This window comes from Pygoscelis adeliae, unplaced genomic scaffold (genome assembly GCF_000699105.1).
Source record: "Pygoscelis adeliae isolate BGI_AS28 unplaced genomic scaffold, ASM69910v1 Scaffold718, whole genome shotgun sequence".
Taxonomy (NCBI): Eukaryota; Metazoa; Chordata; class Aves; order Sphenisciformes; family Spheniscidae; genus Pygoscelis; species Pygoscelis adeliae.
This window is the reverse complement of record NW_008825299.1, coordinates 94643-113972: the sequence shown is the minus strand read 5'-3', so window position 1 is coordinate 113972 and position 19330 is coordinate 94643. Positions and strand designations below refer to the sequence as shown.

At 45.0% G+C, this 19330-nt stretch overlaps 2 protein-coding genes across 2 annotated transcripts in view; both read right to left on the bottom strand.

Annotated features, from left to right (window-relative positions):
* PSMD11 (proteasome (prosome, macropain) 26S subunit, non-ATPase, 11) overlaps positions 1 to 17662 on the bottom strand; it is a gene marked incomplete at its 5' end in the record, with an annotated part of 18334 nt that extends 672 nt beyond the window's left edge. The window contains 11 exons of the mRNA XM_009329972.1: positions 675 to 726; positions 1910 to 1945; positions 2506 to 2631; positions 3246 to 3308; positions 4967 to 5027; positions 5291 to 5435; positions 5925 to 6119; positions 8056 to 8113; positions 8476 to 8547; positions 12186 to 12310; positions 17545 to 17662. Coding sequence (XP_009328247.1) covers positions 675 to 726; positions 1910 to 1945; positions 2506 to 2631; positions 3246 to 3308; positions 4967 to 5027; positions 5291 to 5435; positions 5925 to 6119; positions 8056 to 8113; positions 8476 to 8547; positions 12186 to 12310; positions 17545 to 17662 — 1051 coding nt within the window. The remainder of the gene's footprint in view (positions 1 to 674; positions 727 to 1909; positions 1946 to 2505; positions 2632 to 3245; positions 3309 to 4966; positions 5028 to 5290; positions 5436 to 5924; positions 6120 to 8055; positions 8114 to 8475; positions 8548 to 12185; positions 12311 to 17544) is intronic.
* Positions 17663 to 17735: 73 nt separating this feature from the next.
* Positions 17736 to 19330, bottom strand: part of FZD2 (frizzled class receptor 2) — a gene marked incomplete at its 5' end in the record, with an annotated part of 17505 nt that continues 15910 nt past the window's right edge. The window contains one exon of the mRNA XM_009329970.1: positions 17736 to 17782. Within this exon, the coding sequence (XP_009328245.1) occupies positions 17736 to 17782 (47 nt within the window). The remainder of the gene's footprint in view (positions 17783 to 19330) is intronic.

Below are 19330 nucleotides of genomic sequence, written 5' to 3'. Positions count from 1 at the left end.
CTGGCTGATTTTTGTCTGGACTGCATTAGCAGTAGCTTACCCAGAAAAAAAAAAAACACGTCCTGGAGAGGGGCCCGAGAACACATCCAGGAGATGCTGCTTATGCCTGCACATTCCCTAAGAACTACCTTCCTCCTCGAGGCCCCTGTGCCCAGCAGGATGGTTCAGCACAACACTGGAGCAAGGCAAAAAAAAAAGCCATTTTATAATTAAACTATTTCCAGGTGCCAGATGGGCACTGCAGCTGGGTTCTGTAATTTTTGAGCTATTCTCTAACCAGTATGTCTCAGCCATTCATCTTGCTCAGCTAGATCAAGAGGGCTTTCTAAATTGGCAGTAGGGTCTCGCAACTGTCCTCGGATGCAGCCGCAGCGAGTAAGGGCTTCAATGTGGTTTCTGATTTGTGAGAAATTAAGCCTTGAGCTTAATGAAGGCAGATGGAGGGAGCAATAGGAACAGGCTTCATGACAACAGAGCAACAAATAAACCCACTGCTCACTGCTCTCCCCACGGTGCCTGTTAACCTGCGCGCCTGCCATCTGAAGCAGGATGTCTAAGGAGGACGCTCGAGGCTCGAAGGTGCAGTGATAAAGAGGAGTCTACCCACAGCTTGCCGACACACGACCTGGCCTTGGGCAGCAAAGCGGTCAAGACTGAAGGATGCAGAGACTCACCATGAAATTTCTTGTCCAAGATCATCTGTGACAGTTTCCTTTCTACCTCAGCCTGAAATTGAAGCAGAAAAATTAAAAGTCTCCCAGAACTATATAAAGAAATGTGAATTTTACTACTCCACACTCGACAGCCCTGGCGGGATATAAGCACTGCTTAACAGCAGCTATTTTATCACTGAACACGATGTCAGGACAGATCTCTCCTTGCACGCTGCTTTGGTACTACCATACGCTTTAGATGACATCGGAAATTAAGCAGTAGCTTTTAATGACGAGAGTACCAGGCTGCCTTGCCCTCTCGTTCCACAGAAGGCGGTGTACCTGTCATTTCATACAGGCATTACTCATTAGGGGATCTGGAGCACTCTAGCTTGGTTCAGCAAATATTTAATCAAGTGTTGGCCAAGCTTCATTTAAGCCACTCAGTAGGGAGCTGACCTCCTGCCCAGTGCCAGGCAGGGCCCCGCAGGAGTCAGCTCCTCTTCTGCTCTTTGGACAGAGGACACACAGCTGCAGTTAAGAAACAACCGCAGTCCAGCTTTTACTCAAACTATTAAGTATGTGTTAAACACCAAGGGCTAGACTAGAAAAAGACTGCACGGATAGGAAAGGAGGATAGATGATGCAACGACCACAAAGGCCGAGCTCAGGACACTTCCAAACCTCCGGACTTAATAGCAATACAGGACAAAAGCACTTCAGGATGCAACTGGCTGGGACTACAGTGGATTCTCCTAAAACTTAATCTGCTTGGGATTATCTGTAAAGCAGTTATTGCAGTAGTCAGTGAGACACATGCATCCCTAATGAAGCTTCAATCGAAGCGATTAGCTGGATCCTGTATCTTACTGGTCTAAGAAAGATTCCTCTGGGCACGCTCACAAGGATTAAATGCAGGTCAACGGGGAAGACTGAGCTGGTCACAACGTGAGCTGCTACTACAGCAGAGGAAAATCTGTTTCCAATAAAAAGCAAGTGCTAACACAGGGAGTAAAACCCATGGGAAGGAAGGCGATGTTACAGCAAAGTCTTAGTGCCGAAGAAGCCTGTCCGATGACTCCTGGAAACGGCCTGTGTTAAAGTTAAGTTCCCAAGAGTGACATCTGCCTGTAAATGCTGTGGAGCTGACCTGTCAGGTTTAATAGCCTACATTTATTTCCCAGTGGCAAATGCCATTTGACCTCAACTCCTTTGCCCTCTTAAGACGTGCCACTGATTTCTAGTGATGTTCTTACCTTTGAGAGCTTGATGAGGCTGGATATGTGTTCAATCTATAAGAGAGACCAAGAGTTAAGTAAATCTTTAGCTGTACTTCTGACACGCAACATGGAGGTGTGGGGCTCTTCCAAGGAACAGCTCAAGGGCCTGTAAACGCTCTGGCCTAAAAACCTCCAGTGGCTTTCTCTGCTTTGCAGCTTCATGTCCTTGAGATTTCACATCCAATTTTAACTGAAGATGGACTAGACACCTAAAGCCATTTCACTCTGAAACATGAAATAACATTTCTTCTCCAAGAGTATTGCAGCTTTACCCACACCCTGTCAGAGCCCTTAAAAGCCAAACACTGTTACCTTCAGTGTTAAAAGCATGTCCACCTTTCAGTGTGCGTAAGTGAAACAGGTGGAAAGGGCAATGACTCTGGAATGTGGTTTTCCAAAGTTCCCCTCAGCCCCCCCCTTATCATTTTTCAGCTGAACACGATGAACCCTGAGCTCTGGAAGTGCTGAGCGGCTCCAAGCAGGGAGTACTCTGTATGGGAACAAATCCCTCGCCCACCAACAGCAGGGGACAGAGGTACCAGCATGTCAGTGTGCTTGCTGGAAACATTTACCTGTACTCTGGAGAAGGGTTCGATGACTCTGATCAGATTCTGTTCCAATAAGTTATCATAGAGCTTAGCCAAGTGAGTGTTTATGATGGGGTCGTCCCTGAGCTCCACCTTATAGTCTGTCAGAGCCTGTGGAAGACACGGTGGGAACAAATAATTCAGGTGGCAACAGGTCTCCAGTCCTCAAGGCCCTCTGAGTATGAAGTAGTCATCCCTCCCTGCCCAGCAAAGTATCAGTGGTTAATCCAATCCCGTAACTCAGCGAAAAGGCCAGGGGAGGTCATGACAGCCTAGAGCCTTCCAAGCACCGTGCAGCAAGCATCTTACACTGCTGGAGCTTAGCAAGCCAGAATCTCTGGCTTACACTCAGGAGACAGCATGACAGGATTGTTCCCTGACACGAGAGCCCTCTCTGTTGTCTCTGTGGTGTTCTTGCTGAAGCCAGGAAAAACGTTAGGAAGATATACATCCCAGTGAACAGCGTCAAAAGTACAGGAAACTGCTTCTGAGTTCGCTCTCCAAAAAAAGGGAAAAAACTAGTTTCAAGCAAGCTATTACCCCCCACGCTCCAAAAACCAAACCGGTTGACTACTGTGGGGTATTTGCTTGATGCACTGTTGCTTCCTATGAATGTGTTTATGGTTTCCTGCTGTGGGATGTAGCAGCTCCTACAACTTTCCAAAACTGGCATTTCCAAATGTTTTGTCCAGCCAGGCCCCATTTTTTTATGTCTCCTGACTCACCTTTTCAAAATCAGCCAGCGATCGGTTCTTACTGGCCTGTGCCACACATTTTAGTGCTTCTGTCTGCAGAGAAAGAAAACAAGAGTAGTAGGTTATTTTTCTGGATTCTCCTCTCAGTGCTATTATGCCAACTGTGCAGTATACTGAAAACATGCTTAAGCAGCAAAGCGGGAATGTTCCTTTTGCCACAAAGCCATGTCAGTGTTACTTCCACACAGGCAGAGTAAGAACAGCTGCTAGTAAGGAGAACACGCAGAACAGCTGCAGGACACAGCATGAAATCAGCTTCACAGAAACAAAGAACTCAAGTTTTGCGAGGTTTGAGAATACCAGCTGCAGTTCCTATCAGGTTGCAGGTTGGGAGCAAGTTTGATACAATTTTTAAGGAAAATGCACATTTTGGTACTTGCTTAACGAACGTGGCCATTTTCAGGCCTTAAGCTGTATTTCTGCCCTTCGGCATGCCACACTGCCTCTGCTGAGCAACAAAAGCACGGCAGAAGTCCTACAGATACCCTATCATGGACAGCATCAGAAAATGTTTCTTGTCTACCCCGCAGCTGCTGAAACAAAGCAAGAGACTCAGCCACAACCAAACTACCATATTTACACCAAACAGAATAGTAACACCACTAGAAGAACAGTTTCCACGTGGTGAGAGGCACAAGTGCACGAGACAAGCAGGACAGCCCGGCAGCTGTGGTGCACAAGGCTCAGGCTTCTGCTACCATCTCTCCCACCGAGCTGTCCCCGAGGCTGCCCACTTTCTCTCTGCTCCCTAAGCTCAGATTCCACAGCTGCTGCAGGAACTTGTGATCACTGCTGTCTCAGGAGGACAGTGCAGGGAACAGCTGAGATATCCTCCATGGTAGACTGCCCTCTTGCTCTGAAAAGGAGCCTCCAACCCAGCTGTCACTCAGGGGAAGGAGATGAAGCAGGACCAGGGCTGCTCTTCGTGATCCAGCAGGGATAATGCAGCGATATTCCCACTTGAGACTCTTTTCTACGCACATATCCTCACTGACCTCCTCTACTAAATAGCTTCCCCAATCCTCTGTGAGGTGGGTGAGTATTAGCTGCTGCGTCAAAGTAAATAGCTGGCTGACCAAAGCCACTGAGGACATCAGTGTGTAAGCCTGGCTCAGACCCTGGCACGCTTGGCTTTTGGCCCTGTACTTTGTATAAGCATCCCTGGATTTAATACGGGGGTGGCAATCACAGACTGGCAACTTAATATGTTAGAATAAACAGTTGATTTAACAACTCCCCAGCTGCTTGGCTCCCACCTTGCAGTCATCTAGGTCTCAAGCTGCTCAGCTACACTGCCATGAATGGATTTTCAGGACTTGCTACACCACCAGTAAAAACAACGAATAACTCGGATTTAAATACATCGGATCCGTGGCTGCCGAGCAGTTGACAAGGGTTGAGACATGAGTACCTTATGGCATTAGGCATTTAGTAGATCATGAAGAAAGCAGGGAGGAGAAAAACAGAGAAAATGAAGCGAGCAGGCCAGGTTCTCGGGTGGTCAAAATCACTGTATTCCCTTTGACTGACTTACAGTAATTACTTATGGTAATTTAATCAGTTCTGGATCTCGTTCAGGACACTCGGAAGTGAAGAATATTTTGGTATGAAAAGACCAAAGTATTTGATAAAAAGAACACCACAATATTCTCAGAAGTAATAGGAAGATAGAAAGGATTAAGTTTCTATACCTGTCTTCCTGCATACCGCAGAGCAAGCTTTCCACTCACTAACGCTTGCACATCTTCTGGGCTAGAGAGGGGAGGGAAGGGAAGAGAGCACTTATTCAACAACATTGTCAACTTAAATCTAAGTGTGCCTCAAAAATTCCCAATTGATAGCAAATTACTACAATTCAAATAACATTGTATCAGAAGCATTGATTAGGTCATAAATAAAGACAAACAGCAAAGCTTGTCTGCTTGAGTTCCTTCATTAGTTTAGAGTCTTATAAAGGAAGAGCCTTTCCCATTTAAATGTAGGAAGTGGTCTTCACAGAACCATTTGTCACGTACATGTTCAGCATGATTTTGCACAGCAACATGTATTTCAGTGCAGTGATGGCTTTTGGGTTGTCAATTGAATCGTATCCCTCAAACGCCTCGTAAAAATATGAATAGGCTGTTTTCCAGTCCTTCTCTTCTGCTGCATGGATAATACCTGTTGAGAGAAATAAACAGGCAGGCATCAGAGTTAATTCTGAATGTGACTGGAAGAGGAAAGAACAATTTGGTTGCCCTTCATATGGTACTTCAGTAAAGGGAATCCTTTCTTTTTAGCAGAAGAACATCCATGCCCTCTCTTAAGGGGACATGTTGAGAAAGACAAGTTCGGGGCACTTCAGGTAAGTGCCTGCAAATGAGGTCAGGAACAACGTTACAGTTACACTAACATGCTGTAATGCTGTAGTGCCTAGGGAGGTTACGGACCCTCCACCACTGGAGGTTTTCAAAAATAGGCTGAAAAAACATGTGTCAGGAACAATGTAATTATAGCTGATCCTGCCTTGAGGCAGCTGGGCAGACTGGTAGGTATCTTGAGGTCCCACCTAGCATCATTTTCTATGATTCACTCAGGAAAGAACAAATATCAGTCAATTGATGCATCGTGATGAGTCCTAGACCTTCCCCTTCTCCTGAAGAGCTTTACCTGACTGCATGTCTAACGCTGCTTGCAGCTTAGGTGGACAGTAGATTGCGTTGGCTGTAGTCCGTGCAGAGGTTAAGGCTGCTCTTGCTTTTGGCAGATTGCTCAGGGCATGGTAAGTCTTACTTTCTAACAGCTGCACTTCCACCAGCAATGCCTTGTCGTCCATCTTTTTCAATTCCCGAAGAAGCTGGGAGCCTAGCAGCAGGGGAAGAACAAGAACCTTCGTAACCTGCTCTGCATCTGCTGTCAACGACTTCACAAACCAAGCCTTTCCAGATGACACCCTTCTTCCCCCACAGCAGTACTGGCTTTGAGGAAGGGAGGCTAGGCTTACACAACCTGTTCTTCCAAGAAGGAAGAAAGGAGAGGAAATAACAGTAGGTCAGTGTCGGTCCACAGTTGGAGAAGAATGAACCAGTTCTATATTAGAGGTGGAAGAGGGCAGTGAGAACACTTGGGTATGTGGACTGCATCTCTGCCACCTCATAATGGGAAGCAGACACTAAGCAGGACGTTGAGGCTGATGGGTTGTGCAGTTCAGATGGTCACTCTGGTGCCCCTTCCCCAGATGACAGCATGATTTACCACTCGCACTCAGAGCTCCGAGCCAACCTGAGGTACTGCCCGTTCCTGCATTGTTCCCCTAGGGTGAGACCTGAGGATTTTCAAGCAACTCCTAAGAATATGGGATGAGGAAGGAATGTTTTAAGCACAAGACATCTACAGATCAAATTTAGGAGGTAGGAATGGACAGCCTAAGAAATACCTAGATAAACTGTCACATTAAAGCCTTGTGAGGACAGAAAGAGCCAGCCTTAGAGGAAACTCTTCCCCTTCTTTCCCCCCCGCTACCAACTAAAGAGCTAACTTAGGGCAAGCAAAGATGAGAACCTCATCCTCACTTGATGTGCTTAGAAGCTGAAAACCACAGCTGAAACTGCGTAACTAGGTGGAAGAGAACAGCCTCTCCCTAGAAACATCCCGTAGAGACTCTCTGCTTGCACCTACTCCCCACAGCCACAGACATAACCGTGTCTTGGCCAGACACACAGAAATGCTAGCACACAACGCTGACATCTCAATAGAGCTTTCAGAGAGGCTGTCCTATAGGTACAGGCCTTCACAACTCCCTAAGCTGTACCACCATCATTAATTAACTTAATTAAGCAAAGCTTTGGAGTGTGGACTCTGATCAGTTTAAACCTGAGTTCATTACATATCCGTATGCAAACTGATTTTAACTTGATACTGAATTCCATGTATCAGAGCACTTAACATAACTTGATATTCTGATCAGATACAAGTCACCCAGGCGACTCTGGACATGACACATGCTCTTGCCACCACACTGTTTGAGAAGTTATGGGTCCCTGGTGAGGCATCACCACTGCCCGGGTGAGCACTTCTGTCCGTGTCAGCGCAGTCATCCCTCAGCCCGGCTCATACCCACGCGCTGAGCTGGCAGAGCAGTCTGTACAAATACCCTTTAGCCAGCTTAAACCTCATCTTACATTACTGCGGTCATTTGCAAAATGAGCATTTGTAAAGCACCGAAGGGAGTTGGGCCGTGTAAGATGACCTGCTTTACTCTGCTTTGTAGCAGAGTAGGAGAGTTCACACGGTTAATTACCATATCTCAGGTGGTGCAGACGCAAATTCTTAAAGCCTTTACACTACTTCACAAGAGCTTGTCTAATTACATCCTTAGAGGTTTGCCGCTTCCTGGCATTACTACTGCTTTTATTGAGGCCGTATTTGAGCAAACTGAAGAAAGCCGTTTTTTCCCTTGAACCTCTCTGACCACAGCAGCATACTACGTATGTTCCAGCAGGAGCCAAACCTGATGGCCTTCAACTGGATACAGCTCCTCTTTGCCTCCAAAATTATTTGAAATGAACAAATGGTGAGGACAAAGAGATCTCTTAAAGCTTTTATCACCAAGCTATAGTAAAAGATGGCAGATCTGGTACAGCACATAAAGGTGCTGTACCTTTATCTGGTACAGCACAATTAATGCCCAAGTCCTACAAAACTTATCAAAAGAACATGACGTAGTTGATCATTTCCCTTGTCAGCCTCAAGACTAATTTCAAAGCAGAGAACTACTACCACCACCTAGTGGGAGACTTACCTAGCTGCAGTGCTTCTTGGTACCTCTTGGTATCGAAGTACAGAGAGACCAGCCTCGCCTGGAGAACAGAAAAGGAACTGCTGTGAGGAAAGCCAGAGAAAGGTAGTACAGATTTATTTTGTAAAATGAAACTTTATATCCTTATCTGCACAGACTTCACTAAATTAGTTTGCATTCATTACACCATACGGTCCAATTCTGCCAGATCTACCATTTGGAAGATTGGCTAGATCTAAACACAGCGGGTAAAATCCTGCCTATTCGAGGAGAGTCACTAACTTTAGTGTAATTGTTATCACCCGTCCATTACACGTGGACAAAAGTCTGGACAACACACTACAACACTCTACTTTTACAGGTATTAAATCTGATAAAGGGAAGACACTATTACACAGGTTTGGGATCCGCAATGTAACGTACCTCCAGAGCCTGGCGTAGGAAAGTCCTCTTCTCTGATTTGGCCCATTCAATACACTCTAAACACAGGTCAACCTTAAAGGGAGCAGAAAGAAATTTGTAAAGCCTTCTGCTGCCCCTCTTTAAAACAGCAGTATGGTTCAATCATTTCCTACAAAGCAACAAAAATACAACAAAGCCTGAATCTCCACGATGTAGTTTAAGAACATCAGTCATTCCTGCCTGAACAGCAGCATTGCTAAACATCAACTTAGCTTTACTTTAAAATGAGCCTGGAGATTAGCTAGCACCCTTCATCATTAGTGCCTACCCCAAATCTCTCTGATTTAACACCTTTAACATTACCAGGGTAAGGCGTAGGTCACCATTGATGAGAACTGCAGCTTAACAGTGGAAGGTGAAGCGACTTCTCTTCAACAAGGACTCACTGGTAACCACACACTTTAGCCTCAGGCTGCATCATGTTGATGTGAGTTTACACTCACAGAAGTGTCCCGCAAAATGATATAAAACAGCTAAATTGTGCTACATATTTTCATATTCTATTTGCTAGATTAACTTCCTGCACTTTGTAACAACGTTCACAGTATTATAGTACAGTACTGTATGTATTGCAAGAGGAAGTAAAGTTCAGAAGGCAAACTAAGGTTTAGTTTAAGCTTTAGTCATCACCAAAAAACCCCAACAGACCACCTTCTTTGATTGCTTTTCTAATGCATTTGGTTTCCAATAACTTTTTCTGACCACCAGGGACAATCCTCCCACACTGGAATATGAAAATAGAGATTCGGTTTCCAAAGTTTCACCAGTAAAAATTACTGCTGAAACCCTAACAGCGTTTCTTGAACAGCTGTGACTTTGTCTGAAATAAAAACATCTGGGTACATGAGAACTGATTCTGCCTTAGGGCAAGGGATGAACTAAAAGACTCTGAGGTCCTTTCCAGCGTGTTTTGCACCATTTCATTTGGCCATAGGGAAAAATGTATTTTCAATTGCTCTAGAAAGAAAGGAAAACAAAGTGCACGTGTTTTAGGGCCTAAATATAGAGTCATAGAATCATTTAGGTTGGAAAAGACCTCTAAGATCACCAAGTCCAACTGTTAACCTACCACTGCCAAGTCCACCACTACACCATGTCCCTAAGCACCATGTCTACAAGTCTTTTAAATACCTCCAGGGATGGTGACTCCACCGCTTCCCCGGGCAGCCTGTTCCAATGCTTGAGAAGCCTTTTGGTGAAGAAATTTTTCCTCACATCCAATCTAAACCTCCCCTGGCGCAACTTGAGGCCATTTCCTCTCATCCTATCGCAGTTACATGGGAGAAGAGACCGACACCCACCTCGCTACAGCCTCCTTTCAGGTGGTTGCAGGGGGCAGTAAGGTCTCCCCTGAGCTTCCTTTTCTCCAGGCTAAACAACCCCAGCTCCCTCAGCCGCTCCTCAGAAGACTTGTTCTCCAGACCCCTCACCAGCCTCGTTGCCCTTCTCTGGACACGCTCCAGCACCTCAACGTCCTTCTTATAGTGAGGGGCCCAAAACTGAACACAGTATTGGAGGTGCGGCCTCACCAGTGCCGAGTACAGGGGCACGATCCACTAGTTCTGATACAGGCCAGGATGCCATTGGCCTTCTTGGCCGCCTGGGCACACAGCCGGCTCATGGTCAGCCGGCTGTCGACCAGCACCCCCAGGTCCTTTTCCGCCAGGCAGCTTTCCAGCCATATGTCAGACCATGTGTGTCCTTTAGTAGTATGAAGCAACAGAGATGATTCCCTCCACTATTTACAACAGGGTTAGGTGCCAGGAGCCAGTCAGTAAGTGACACTGGATGTTTTATCTATCGCTTCAAAGTGGAGTAAAGGAACCCAATGGCTTCTCATATTTTCAAGACTGCTGAGATTCCCTTGATGAATAAAGCAGTCATGTTCCACCCCAATTAGAAGAAGGTGTCGATTTAGTACTGACCAATAATATACAATAAGTCATCCTGAGGTGCTAGGCTCAGGAACGCCTTTTCCCAAAATCTCTGCATCACAGCTCTTCGGGAGCAGCTCTGTAGCTGTACTACACTGCAGGACTTGTCGGCTCCTTGTCACTGCTTATTAAACAGGGATATTTTATGAAAAGCCATTATGAAGTCGCAATTTATTGCACAGTGATAGCTGGAGCATTACGAGCTGGAGAAATCTCTAATTTCACTGCTTTACTGGACTCCTGGGAGTCGTCTTAATATACGCTACACCAAGGAAGCAAATGTCCCTCTCAACATTTCTGAGGCACTGAAAGTATTCAGGATTACTGCATCAAGAACCTCACAGGTTAAGTGTTATAATTCCTTAAGGTTTTGGGTCTGGCTTCTGAATATGCTTGAAAGTGAATGTTTTTATTAACTGGGCCATATTTCCATTGCTGTTACTCCAAGTTCTTCCCCTGCTGTAAAATGCCACCTTTTGGGATTGCATCCAAATATCATCATTTACATCAAGTTACCTTTAGAAAAAGTCAAGCCGCTCATTTCCTCCTGAACCCTTCAGGGGTTCCCTTCTCACCTGCACATCTCACCCCGCTTCCCTTAATCTCTTCTGTTAAAGAAGAGGGGCAAAAGATTCCGTCCATCACCGTTTACAGTAACATGACGTGAGCCACAAGAACTGAACAGCAAACGAAGAACATTTGCTAGGTTACCTGAACTAAAGGATGATACTTCTGCGCTAATTTGGCTAACGAGAATGCCACTGGCCTCTCAACATGGCAGAACCTCTTCTAGGCTGTAATTTGCCAGTTGCTGTGTATACGGTGTTATGTGGGCTTTGTCCTTAACCTGTTGCTCAGACCCTCCCTTTCTCCCCTCTCCATCTAACTGCTTTGGTGTGCCAGGACAACCTGTACTACTGCAGGTCAGCGCCGCTTGTAAGTGTAAATGATGAGGAGCCACTTAAAGTTGCTCCTGACCTTCTCCCATTCCCAAATAACCAACAAGTCATGTGGACAAAAGAAAAAAAAAAAAAAAAAAAAACCAAAAAAACTGTAGTCTAGGGAGCTAATGAGAATGGATTAAATCCTAACTGGGGACCTCCTTAGACCAAATGGGTTTTCTAGTGGAGAATTTCATCCACTGGAAGTAGTTTACACTTGGTAGCTGCAAAACTTTTTCCACTCCCACTTCAGGAGTAACTTTCATGCCTCAGAAGCCCTCTGCAGAGTAAGACGCCCGCCGCACTGTGTCCCCAGGCAATGCACCTTCATGTCCCCAGTTGAAAGATGCTAAGTAATACTCACCATCTAATCCCACCAACTCCTGAACAGACCTCGAACACTCCCTCCTCTAGCTCTGTGCCATCACACACTGCCCCCCACCTTTCCCCTAGACCAGGCTCCCTGGAACAGGTGTAGCACTTCTCACCTCTCGTATCCCAAACACTAATCGCACTACAAAATACTACTAATGCCGTATATCTAACAGCAAGCAACGCAAATCTAAGAAGAATGCCTAGGGTGAGAGTTACTCCTAACCTGCAGCAGGATGAGGCTTGCAGGAAAGCATGGTTATGAGTGAATTAAGTTATCTAATGTTTTATTAATAGAGTATCTCCAAATGCATTAAATTAATGCTTCCTGACATGAATAATTCTTCAGTGTGAAGCAAAGTAGGTCAGATAATGGTGTTAGAGGCCTTTGAGGAACGCACCAGCGCTGAAGTGTAAATCTTACCTCCTGTCCTGTTGCTGCCTCCATATCAAGGAACAGATCGAGCAGAGATCGGACTAAGCGGGCTGCCTTTGCTTTGCTGATGGAGTTCAAGAAGGGTCGAACATACTTCAGAAGTCCTCCCAGCTCTGCATACAAGAAAAAACAAATCATGAAATACAACCACACAGCCAAAAGTTACACCGCAGCTGGAGTACCTGACACGTCTATACACGGCAGTATTTATTACACCAAACATTTTATAAGCAGTCTCTCAACATCATTTACAGGAAAAGAGCGATAAATGTCACCTGAAGAAACGCCTTGCAGTAAACACGGGGACTGGCAGAGGTGACCGTTGGGCTCCAGTCTTACCCGCACAGCATACGTTTCCCGTTACTTCACTTCGCCCAATTATAACACCATTTGTAACTATACTTGCCTCAGGCACGTTTTAAAAATGTAAGCATCTGCTAAATGCTTTGAGATTTTTCTATAAAATGGGCAATGGAGTTTATAGTTTAAGTATGTTTTTATTAACTCACAGTCTGACGTTTTAATCTGCCATACCTAGCCAGCCCTAGAAAGTCAGATACACCCCGCGCTCCACTGATGAAAAAATTACATTTCTTAACACGACTACCCACATTACCTGATTAGATCTTACCTTACTTAACTAGATTTCTGTTTCTACTAGTCTCCTTACTAGTCTACGGTTATAAAGCTAGTCTCAAGCTCATAAAGGAAAAGTCTGTCTTTATGAAGAAATACACTAAAAACGTCATTCCTACAGAGCAGAGGAATGCAGCAGTCAACGTCAGCAATTTCAGGACTCGGTGTTTGCGGAAGCAGAAGGGAGTTGGGTGTTGGAATTGCACAGCACAAGTTAGAAGTCTCCTCCGGCGATAAACAGCACACGGCCGTCGGGCCAGGTTGCAGTGATGTCTGTTTACAGTCGGGGGAAGATGATACTTCCAGCAGACTAGCACCACGCCAGCGCAGGGTTCAGCGCGGACTCAAAGTAGTGGGGTCGTACACTGAAATCACAGCTTATTCGCCCCAGAAATTTAAGTCTCACCCAAACATCAGCTAGATCTTGCACCACCACGTTTACAAGACTTGATAGTAAAAAAAACAAAACAAGACCTGTAATGAGTGTTTCAGAAATCTTCAATACACTCTACACCAAACCGGTACCGAAATCAAAACTAAAATAAGAGACTAATGTAATTTTATTTCAATTAGCATACGGAGGAGCATCAGCAGCATTTCAGTTTGGGAGGATTCCAATAAAAACAGTTGAAAACAACGTTTCTTTCATATTTCATTTAGCAGTAATGCAAAAGAATTGTTATAAGAACATCTTTATAATATCTAAAAATTATTCCTTATATTTTTTACTTTTTCAACCTATTTATTTTAAATAATCAAGCCTGATACAACTCATTTCTTACACTGTTAAGAAGTAGAACTCAGTGTGTTCCAATCCAATTGCTCATGGTGATGTACTGACATACATCTGAAAGCACAGTTTTAGAACAAATGAAACTTATCTCAGAGTCCTTAGAAACTTATCTCTGAATCCTTCGAGAAGCCTTATTTTCCAAACAGCAGTGCAACAAATCGTGACTCCTTCTACAATGAACCACTCGGACTTTGTACGGGGAACAACACAAGATGCTGTGACTGGCATGCTTAAGGTTTCATAGAAGTTTTACCTTCTCTCTGCCTGAGAATAAATGGGCAGGTTTTTCTAGAATTGAGGTACAGCTACTTTAATATCTAAGATTGACCCCCGCTGACTGACAGTTTCAATCAGCGCTCAGCTTCTATTCAACAAGGAACTGTTACCTGCTGCCCCGTGGCAGACGATGACTTTACCCACACCGCCTTCGTTCTGAGGACCACTCAGTCTGCAACACCACTCACGGATGCAAATCCCAATCGTTCTAATCAAAGTCAAACACTTTGGTTTCACATACAGTAAACAAACTACCACGACAGCAGCAGACAGCTCCTTCCAACACATCAGTTTTGCACAGAGCTACTCTTAAGCATCCCTCCTCTTGATGCGAGCTGAGAAAGGTGGGCTCCAGATCACCCTGTTGGGCTCGGAAGAGAAGCAGCACTAAAGCTGGGGTTGCCCAGAAGCTGGTTCTTGTGCTCTTCCCTAATGCAACTAACACAAGCACTTGAAAACACCGCACTTAACACAGGGAACAAGCCTGCTTCTCATCAGGTCACAGCACCGTATCCTTAGCTTTGAGCTCCGTAACTAAGAATTTGCCAGTCTTTCAGTCTGTCTTATCAAGGCAGCGAGACTCTCTCTGAGATCCATCAACTCTTAAGTACAAGGTGCTTCATACTGTGCATCGCTGCTTCTCGGGACCAACTGAATCACGTTTTTAGCGCACAACACACTCTTCCACGTGGGAAAGGAACTTTAGAAGAAAAGAAAGGAAAAAAAAATCACATGAAATATACTGCAGTACTTAGCTTCCATTGACTTGCTCAACAGCTGCTCAAGAATTCACTAGAAAGCAGATTCAAAGTCAGCAGCTAGAATATCCCTACATTTTGCAAACTACACATTTAGACATGCAAGCTCAAAGTTCCCATAGAAATATCTCTTTCTTACCAATGTAACTGCCAACTATTTTTAGGATTTTTTTCTTTTAAGTAAACGCAATGCTTGGTAATGGTGTGATTGACAGGCCTAGAGAAGTGATGAGCGGCAGCTCTGGAAAATGAAGTCTGCTGCTCATCCTCAGAGAACGTACTTCCACAAGCTAACACGCCATGTTCCCAAATACCTGATCCAAGTTATTCCAATCCTACAGTTTTAAGCAATGCTATAATAATCTAGAACTGTCCTAAAAAAAAGTAATGAATTTACCAGTTCAATCCTTAATCTCTACCATGCAGATAAAGAGGGTCATTTGTATTGTTATTTTTTTAAACAAAGGCCGTAGCTCACTAGAGGTTAGTCCTCTAAATAAACTACAGATTCATTTTACACTCTCAACCAGTCAGCAGCACAGCAGTTGTAACTTTCAAATCCCACCAAGCTGCAGCTGATTTCTTCCCTAGGCCGCAGCTCACAGACCTTTTCATCTCTGGGAAGTTATCACCTGAAAGTAGCCAACGAGCCACTGCAACACCTAGAACCTGACAAAGAACTTCCGCTAGCTAAAACGAAAACACGTGCAGCAAAAGCCACAATGGTGAGATCCATTTCATTCGGGCCAGAAACCGCACGGTCTCAGTAATTTCCTCGTTAGGTTTAGCAGCGCTGGATTCACTCCCCTTGGATACGAAGATCTGCGTGTCTGCCTGGTGCTAGCACCTTTGTGAACAGTTGCAACCTGGTGAAGACGCTGCTGACCCTGACTGCTTGTCACTCCTACTAGCCTACTTCACCCTAGAAAGCAGACAGAAAAGGAAGGTGACAGAGTCTTTCCCACAGGACCAGCACATCTCTAAGCTGTGTTATCCCCTTTCTTCATCCCCCAGCTTCATCACAAATCTCCAGACAGCACAACCTGGTGATCTCACTCCGATCTACACATCCACAACTGCCTTCTTAATGTTGCCAAATTTATTTTCTGCTATTCAGAATATAGCTGCTCTGCAGTTTAGTGTTCCCTTTAATACATTTCAAATACATTTCACATTTGCTCCTTCATAAACCTGGTTTTGATGAGTTAACATTGCCATTTTCAATTACTTAGCCCTCCCCTTAAAAGAATCTATTAGCTAGCCACCCTTCTGAGAATACACTGAAGTTCTTTATACTCGTGTAAGACTTCAGCTTAAACTCAAAACTACTCCAAGTTCTGCAGCGGTAAGGAGGCCATCATAACAACTCTTCTCTCAGGCTTCGGGCACACCAGCAGCACATCCACACATTTACTTGAAGAGACTCTTCTGACCATTTTTTAGCCCAAACACAATCTTCCTTAGTGCAGGAGCAAAGCCATGTTTAGTTATCTCTACAGAAGCAAACATCAGAGTGCAAAGGGCACCCGTACAGCACAGACACCTATACCTGAGCAAATTGACTTGAGGTCCTTTAATATTCAATTAGAGAAACGGGCACTTGTACAGCAGGCTTCATTCGTCCTGCTCCAAATTCTTACTGTAGGAAGAGATGAATCGTGTGCTGGAAGGACTTATTTTTCTCCACTAACTATAAAAGCAGTCCACACTAGGAAATCAGACACGGACATCTATAGTTAGGTGAGATGAATAGCACCTTTGTTTCTAGCACTGCTCTAAGTGCAAGTAATCTACTTTGTCACAAGCTCTGTTCAATTGCAAATCACAGTGGGATCAGTGTCCAGAATGCTCAAACACATCCAGACATGGGCAGATCAGTTAAACGGCCAAGTCAAAATAGATGTTTACAAAGACGGGACAGTAGGACACCAAGTGTGCATTTCAGAATAAATATAAAGCTGTGACCTTGATCAGCTGCTATCTGAGACCTCATACAGCTTTCCATGAACTACTCTAACATTAGGTCAGTCGAATTTCAGTTTGATTAAACCTTCTGCTGGCCTGTTCTCCCCAACCAGTTTCAGACTGTTAAAAGCACACATGCTTCACTTCACATTCTGAATTATTGTTGTGCACACTTAGAAAACATCAGGGCTATACCATGGCCAACTGTCTGCCACGGACAGAATGCTCTTTGTACGGACGTGGTGTATCAGCTCCTAAAATGCTTGAGGTGAAAGGTGCTCCAGAAAAGGCAAAAGCATTCTTCAGCGAAAGAAACAAAACTAAACCGCTGAGCACAAACTTAAACACACTGCCTTGAGCTTTCCAGGAAACAGAAGACGTGAACAGATTCAGCTCAAAAATCATTGAATAGGGAACTTTACTCCACTTCTGTCCTTTCACACGTTCACAATAGAAGGACTGTCAAGTCTTGCTCTTGTGAGGAGCTGGGCAAGGACTTTCTGATGCAATGTTTCAGCAGATAAATCAATTAATTGAGACAGAAGCTGCTGGTGAGAAAGGACTTTTTGGGACAAGCTTTCCAATTTGAAACAAGGCTCTGAGATTATTAAAAACGAAACAAGAGAAACTTCTCATCTCAAACATGACAACTTAACAAAACTTTAGTCACTCGTACTAAAATAGCCACAGGTCAAAGGGTCATAAACTAAACCATCCAATGCATCAGCAATCTTTTGGAATATTGGGCTAAATAACACGAGATTAATATTTTATGTTATCTAGTTTTTTAGTTTCTGTCCTGTCTCTGAGAGAACATTTCCTGCCAAAATCTGCTTCTACTCCTGTTCCATTAAATAAGGAGGCTAGATTCACTTGAGCGTACCTTACCCGATACCTCAGTTACTTATTTCAGGCTCACCTTCTGCCTGCCCAGTCTTGGCCAACAGCGACCCCAGTTCCAGGATGCTCTGCTCTTTGACTTGCACCGCTTCTTCATCATTTTCCTGGACATCGCGTTTCACTAGAAAAGAGTGGAAAAGTTACCTTTAATGCTATTTCAGGTAGAAGATAATCATTACTAGTCAGCTCCTGGAAAGGCACCAAAAGAAGTTAACTGCTATAACAGGCAATAGTGAATTCAGCCTGGCCCGTGAGATCTGGAAAGCAGATTATGTAGAAAGTTTAAACGCATAGCTTATAGAGAGCGCATCATCTGTACTTCACGAAGGCTTTAACCCAGCTGATAGATACAACTGCATGCTCCAACTTGACTATACTTTAAGTTTTGAAGTAGTCTCATTAAGCTTGTCCAGCTGTTCAGGTTTTATTTAAAACACACCACCACCCAACAGACCTTCTCCCACTGAAGCCACAAAACCAAATAAAAGAAATTTAATGGGATTTCCAGGGTCAGGTATTCTGGTATTGGGATTTCTGATGTTGCCGCTTTGTGTATGAAGTTGCGGTCCCGTGGTCAAAATGTAGCGCAAGAACAACATCGGCTGGGTGAGCTGGGTACGTCTGCCCTCTTCGCTCAGGGGCAGATCAGGTGTTACAACTGCTGCAGGAGTCAGTGCTCCTTCCCACACTGAAGTCTGACAATCTAATCATCACTCTGTGTACCAACGTGAGTAACTGGCTCTGAAGTAGGTAGGAGGGCCAAATGACATACAGCAGCACCCGACCTGTGTTTACACAACATCAATTTCACGTAAGTTATCCACAAAACAATACACTTTCTTCCCCGCCACCTGCTACCGTGTAAATATTCATCTCCACCATCCCCTGCGCAGGTGAGTTCATCCAACTTCTACACAAACAAAGCCAAAATCCGCTGCCCAGCTCTACAGAGGGAACTGAAATCCTCCACGCTGCCCCTGTGCGCAGACTGCGGCTTTCAGCCCCCAGAATTTAATACGCGCAGCGTCAGAAGCAAAGTAACTTTGCTCTGAAGCAGAAAAGTATCGCAGCAACGCTCTCTGGACTGCTCCAGCTTACACCAACCGGCAACGCGAGCTGTTACTCCTGCCTGAGCCTGACCGGACTGACAGTTGTAGGTGTGCTGACAGGCTTGAGAACACCAACTACTAATTAACCAGAGAAACACCGAGAGGGGCGAGCGACTTTTAAAGACCGCACAGCAATTCCAATTTCAAGGTCTAACACAGACACTAGGAAACGTTTATTTGCCCGACACAGCATGGTGACAGCAGGTCACAGCATCTTTTCAAAAAATCGCCATACGCTAGGAGAATCGAGAATGACTCTTTTATACACCTGTTTCTAAGGCTCCCCCCCTCCCTGCCCTGTGCGCCCCGACGCCCAGATAAAGAGGGATGTCCACATCACGCCTACGAACCACTGTACAGCACCAACATCCCCTTGGCGCTGCTAAACGTCCGGGACGGCCCGGCAAGGTAACTGCTGCAAACAGCATCTGTCTTGAAACAAGCAGAAGTTAAGACTCCAGACACAGCGCACGCAAAGACTCCTCAAAACTTTCTGGGCAGCGCTGTGAAGGTAATTCAAACAGCGGGTGTCTTTTAGTGTTGTAAGAGGAAATACCGCTTCCAGCAGAGTTTTCTCATCCTCCAGCACGCCGAGTACCCGCTGCAGGCCACCGCCACCGGCGCAACACCCAGGCGCTGTAACACCACAACCCAGAAACCCCAGAAGCAAACAGCCGGCACAGGCAGAGACTCCCC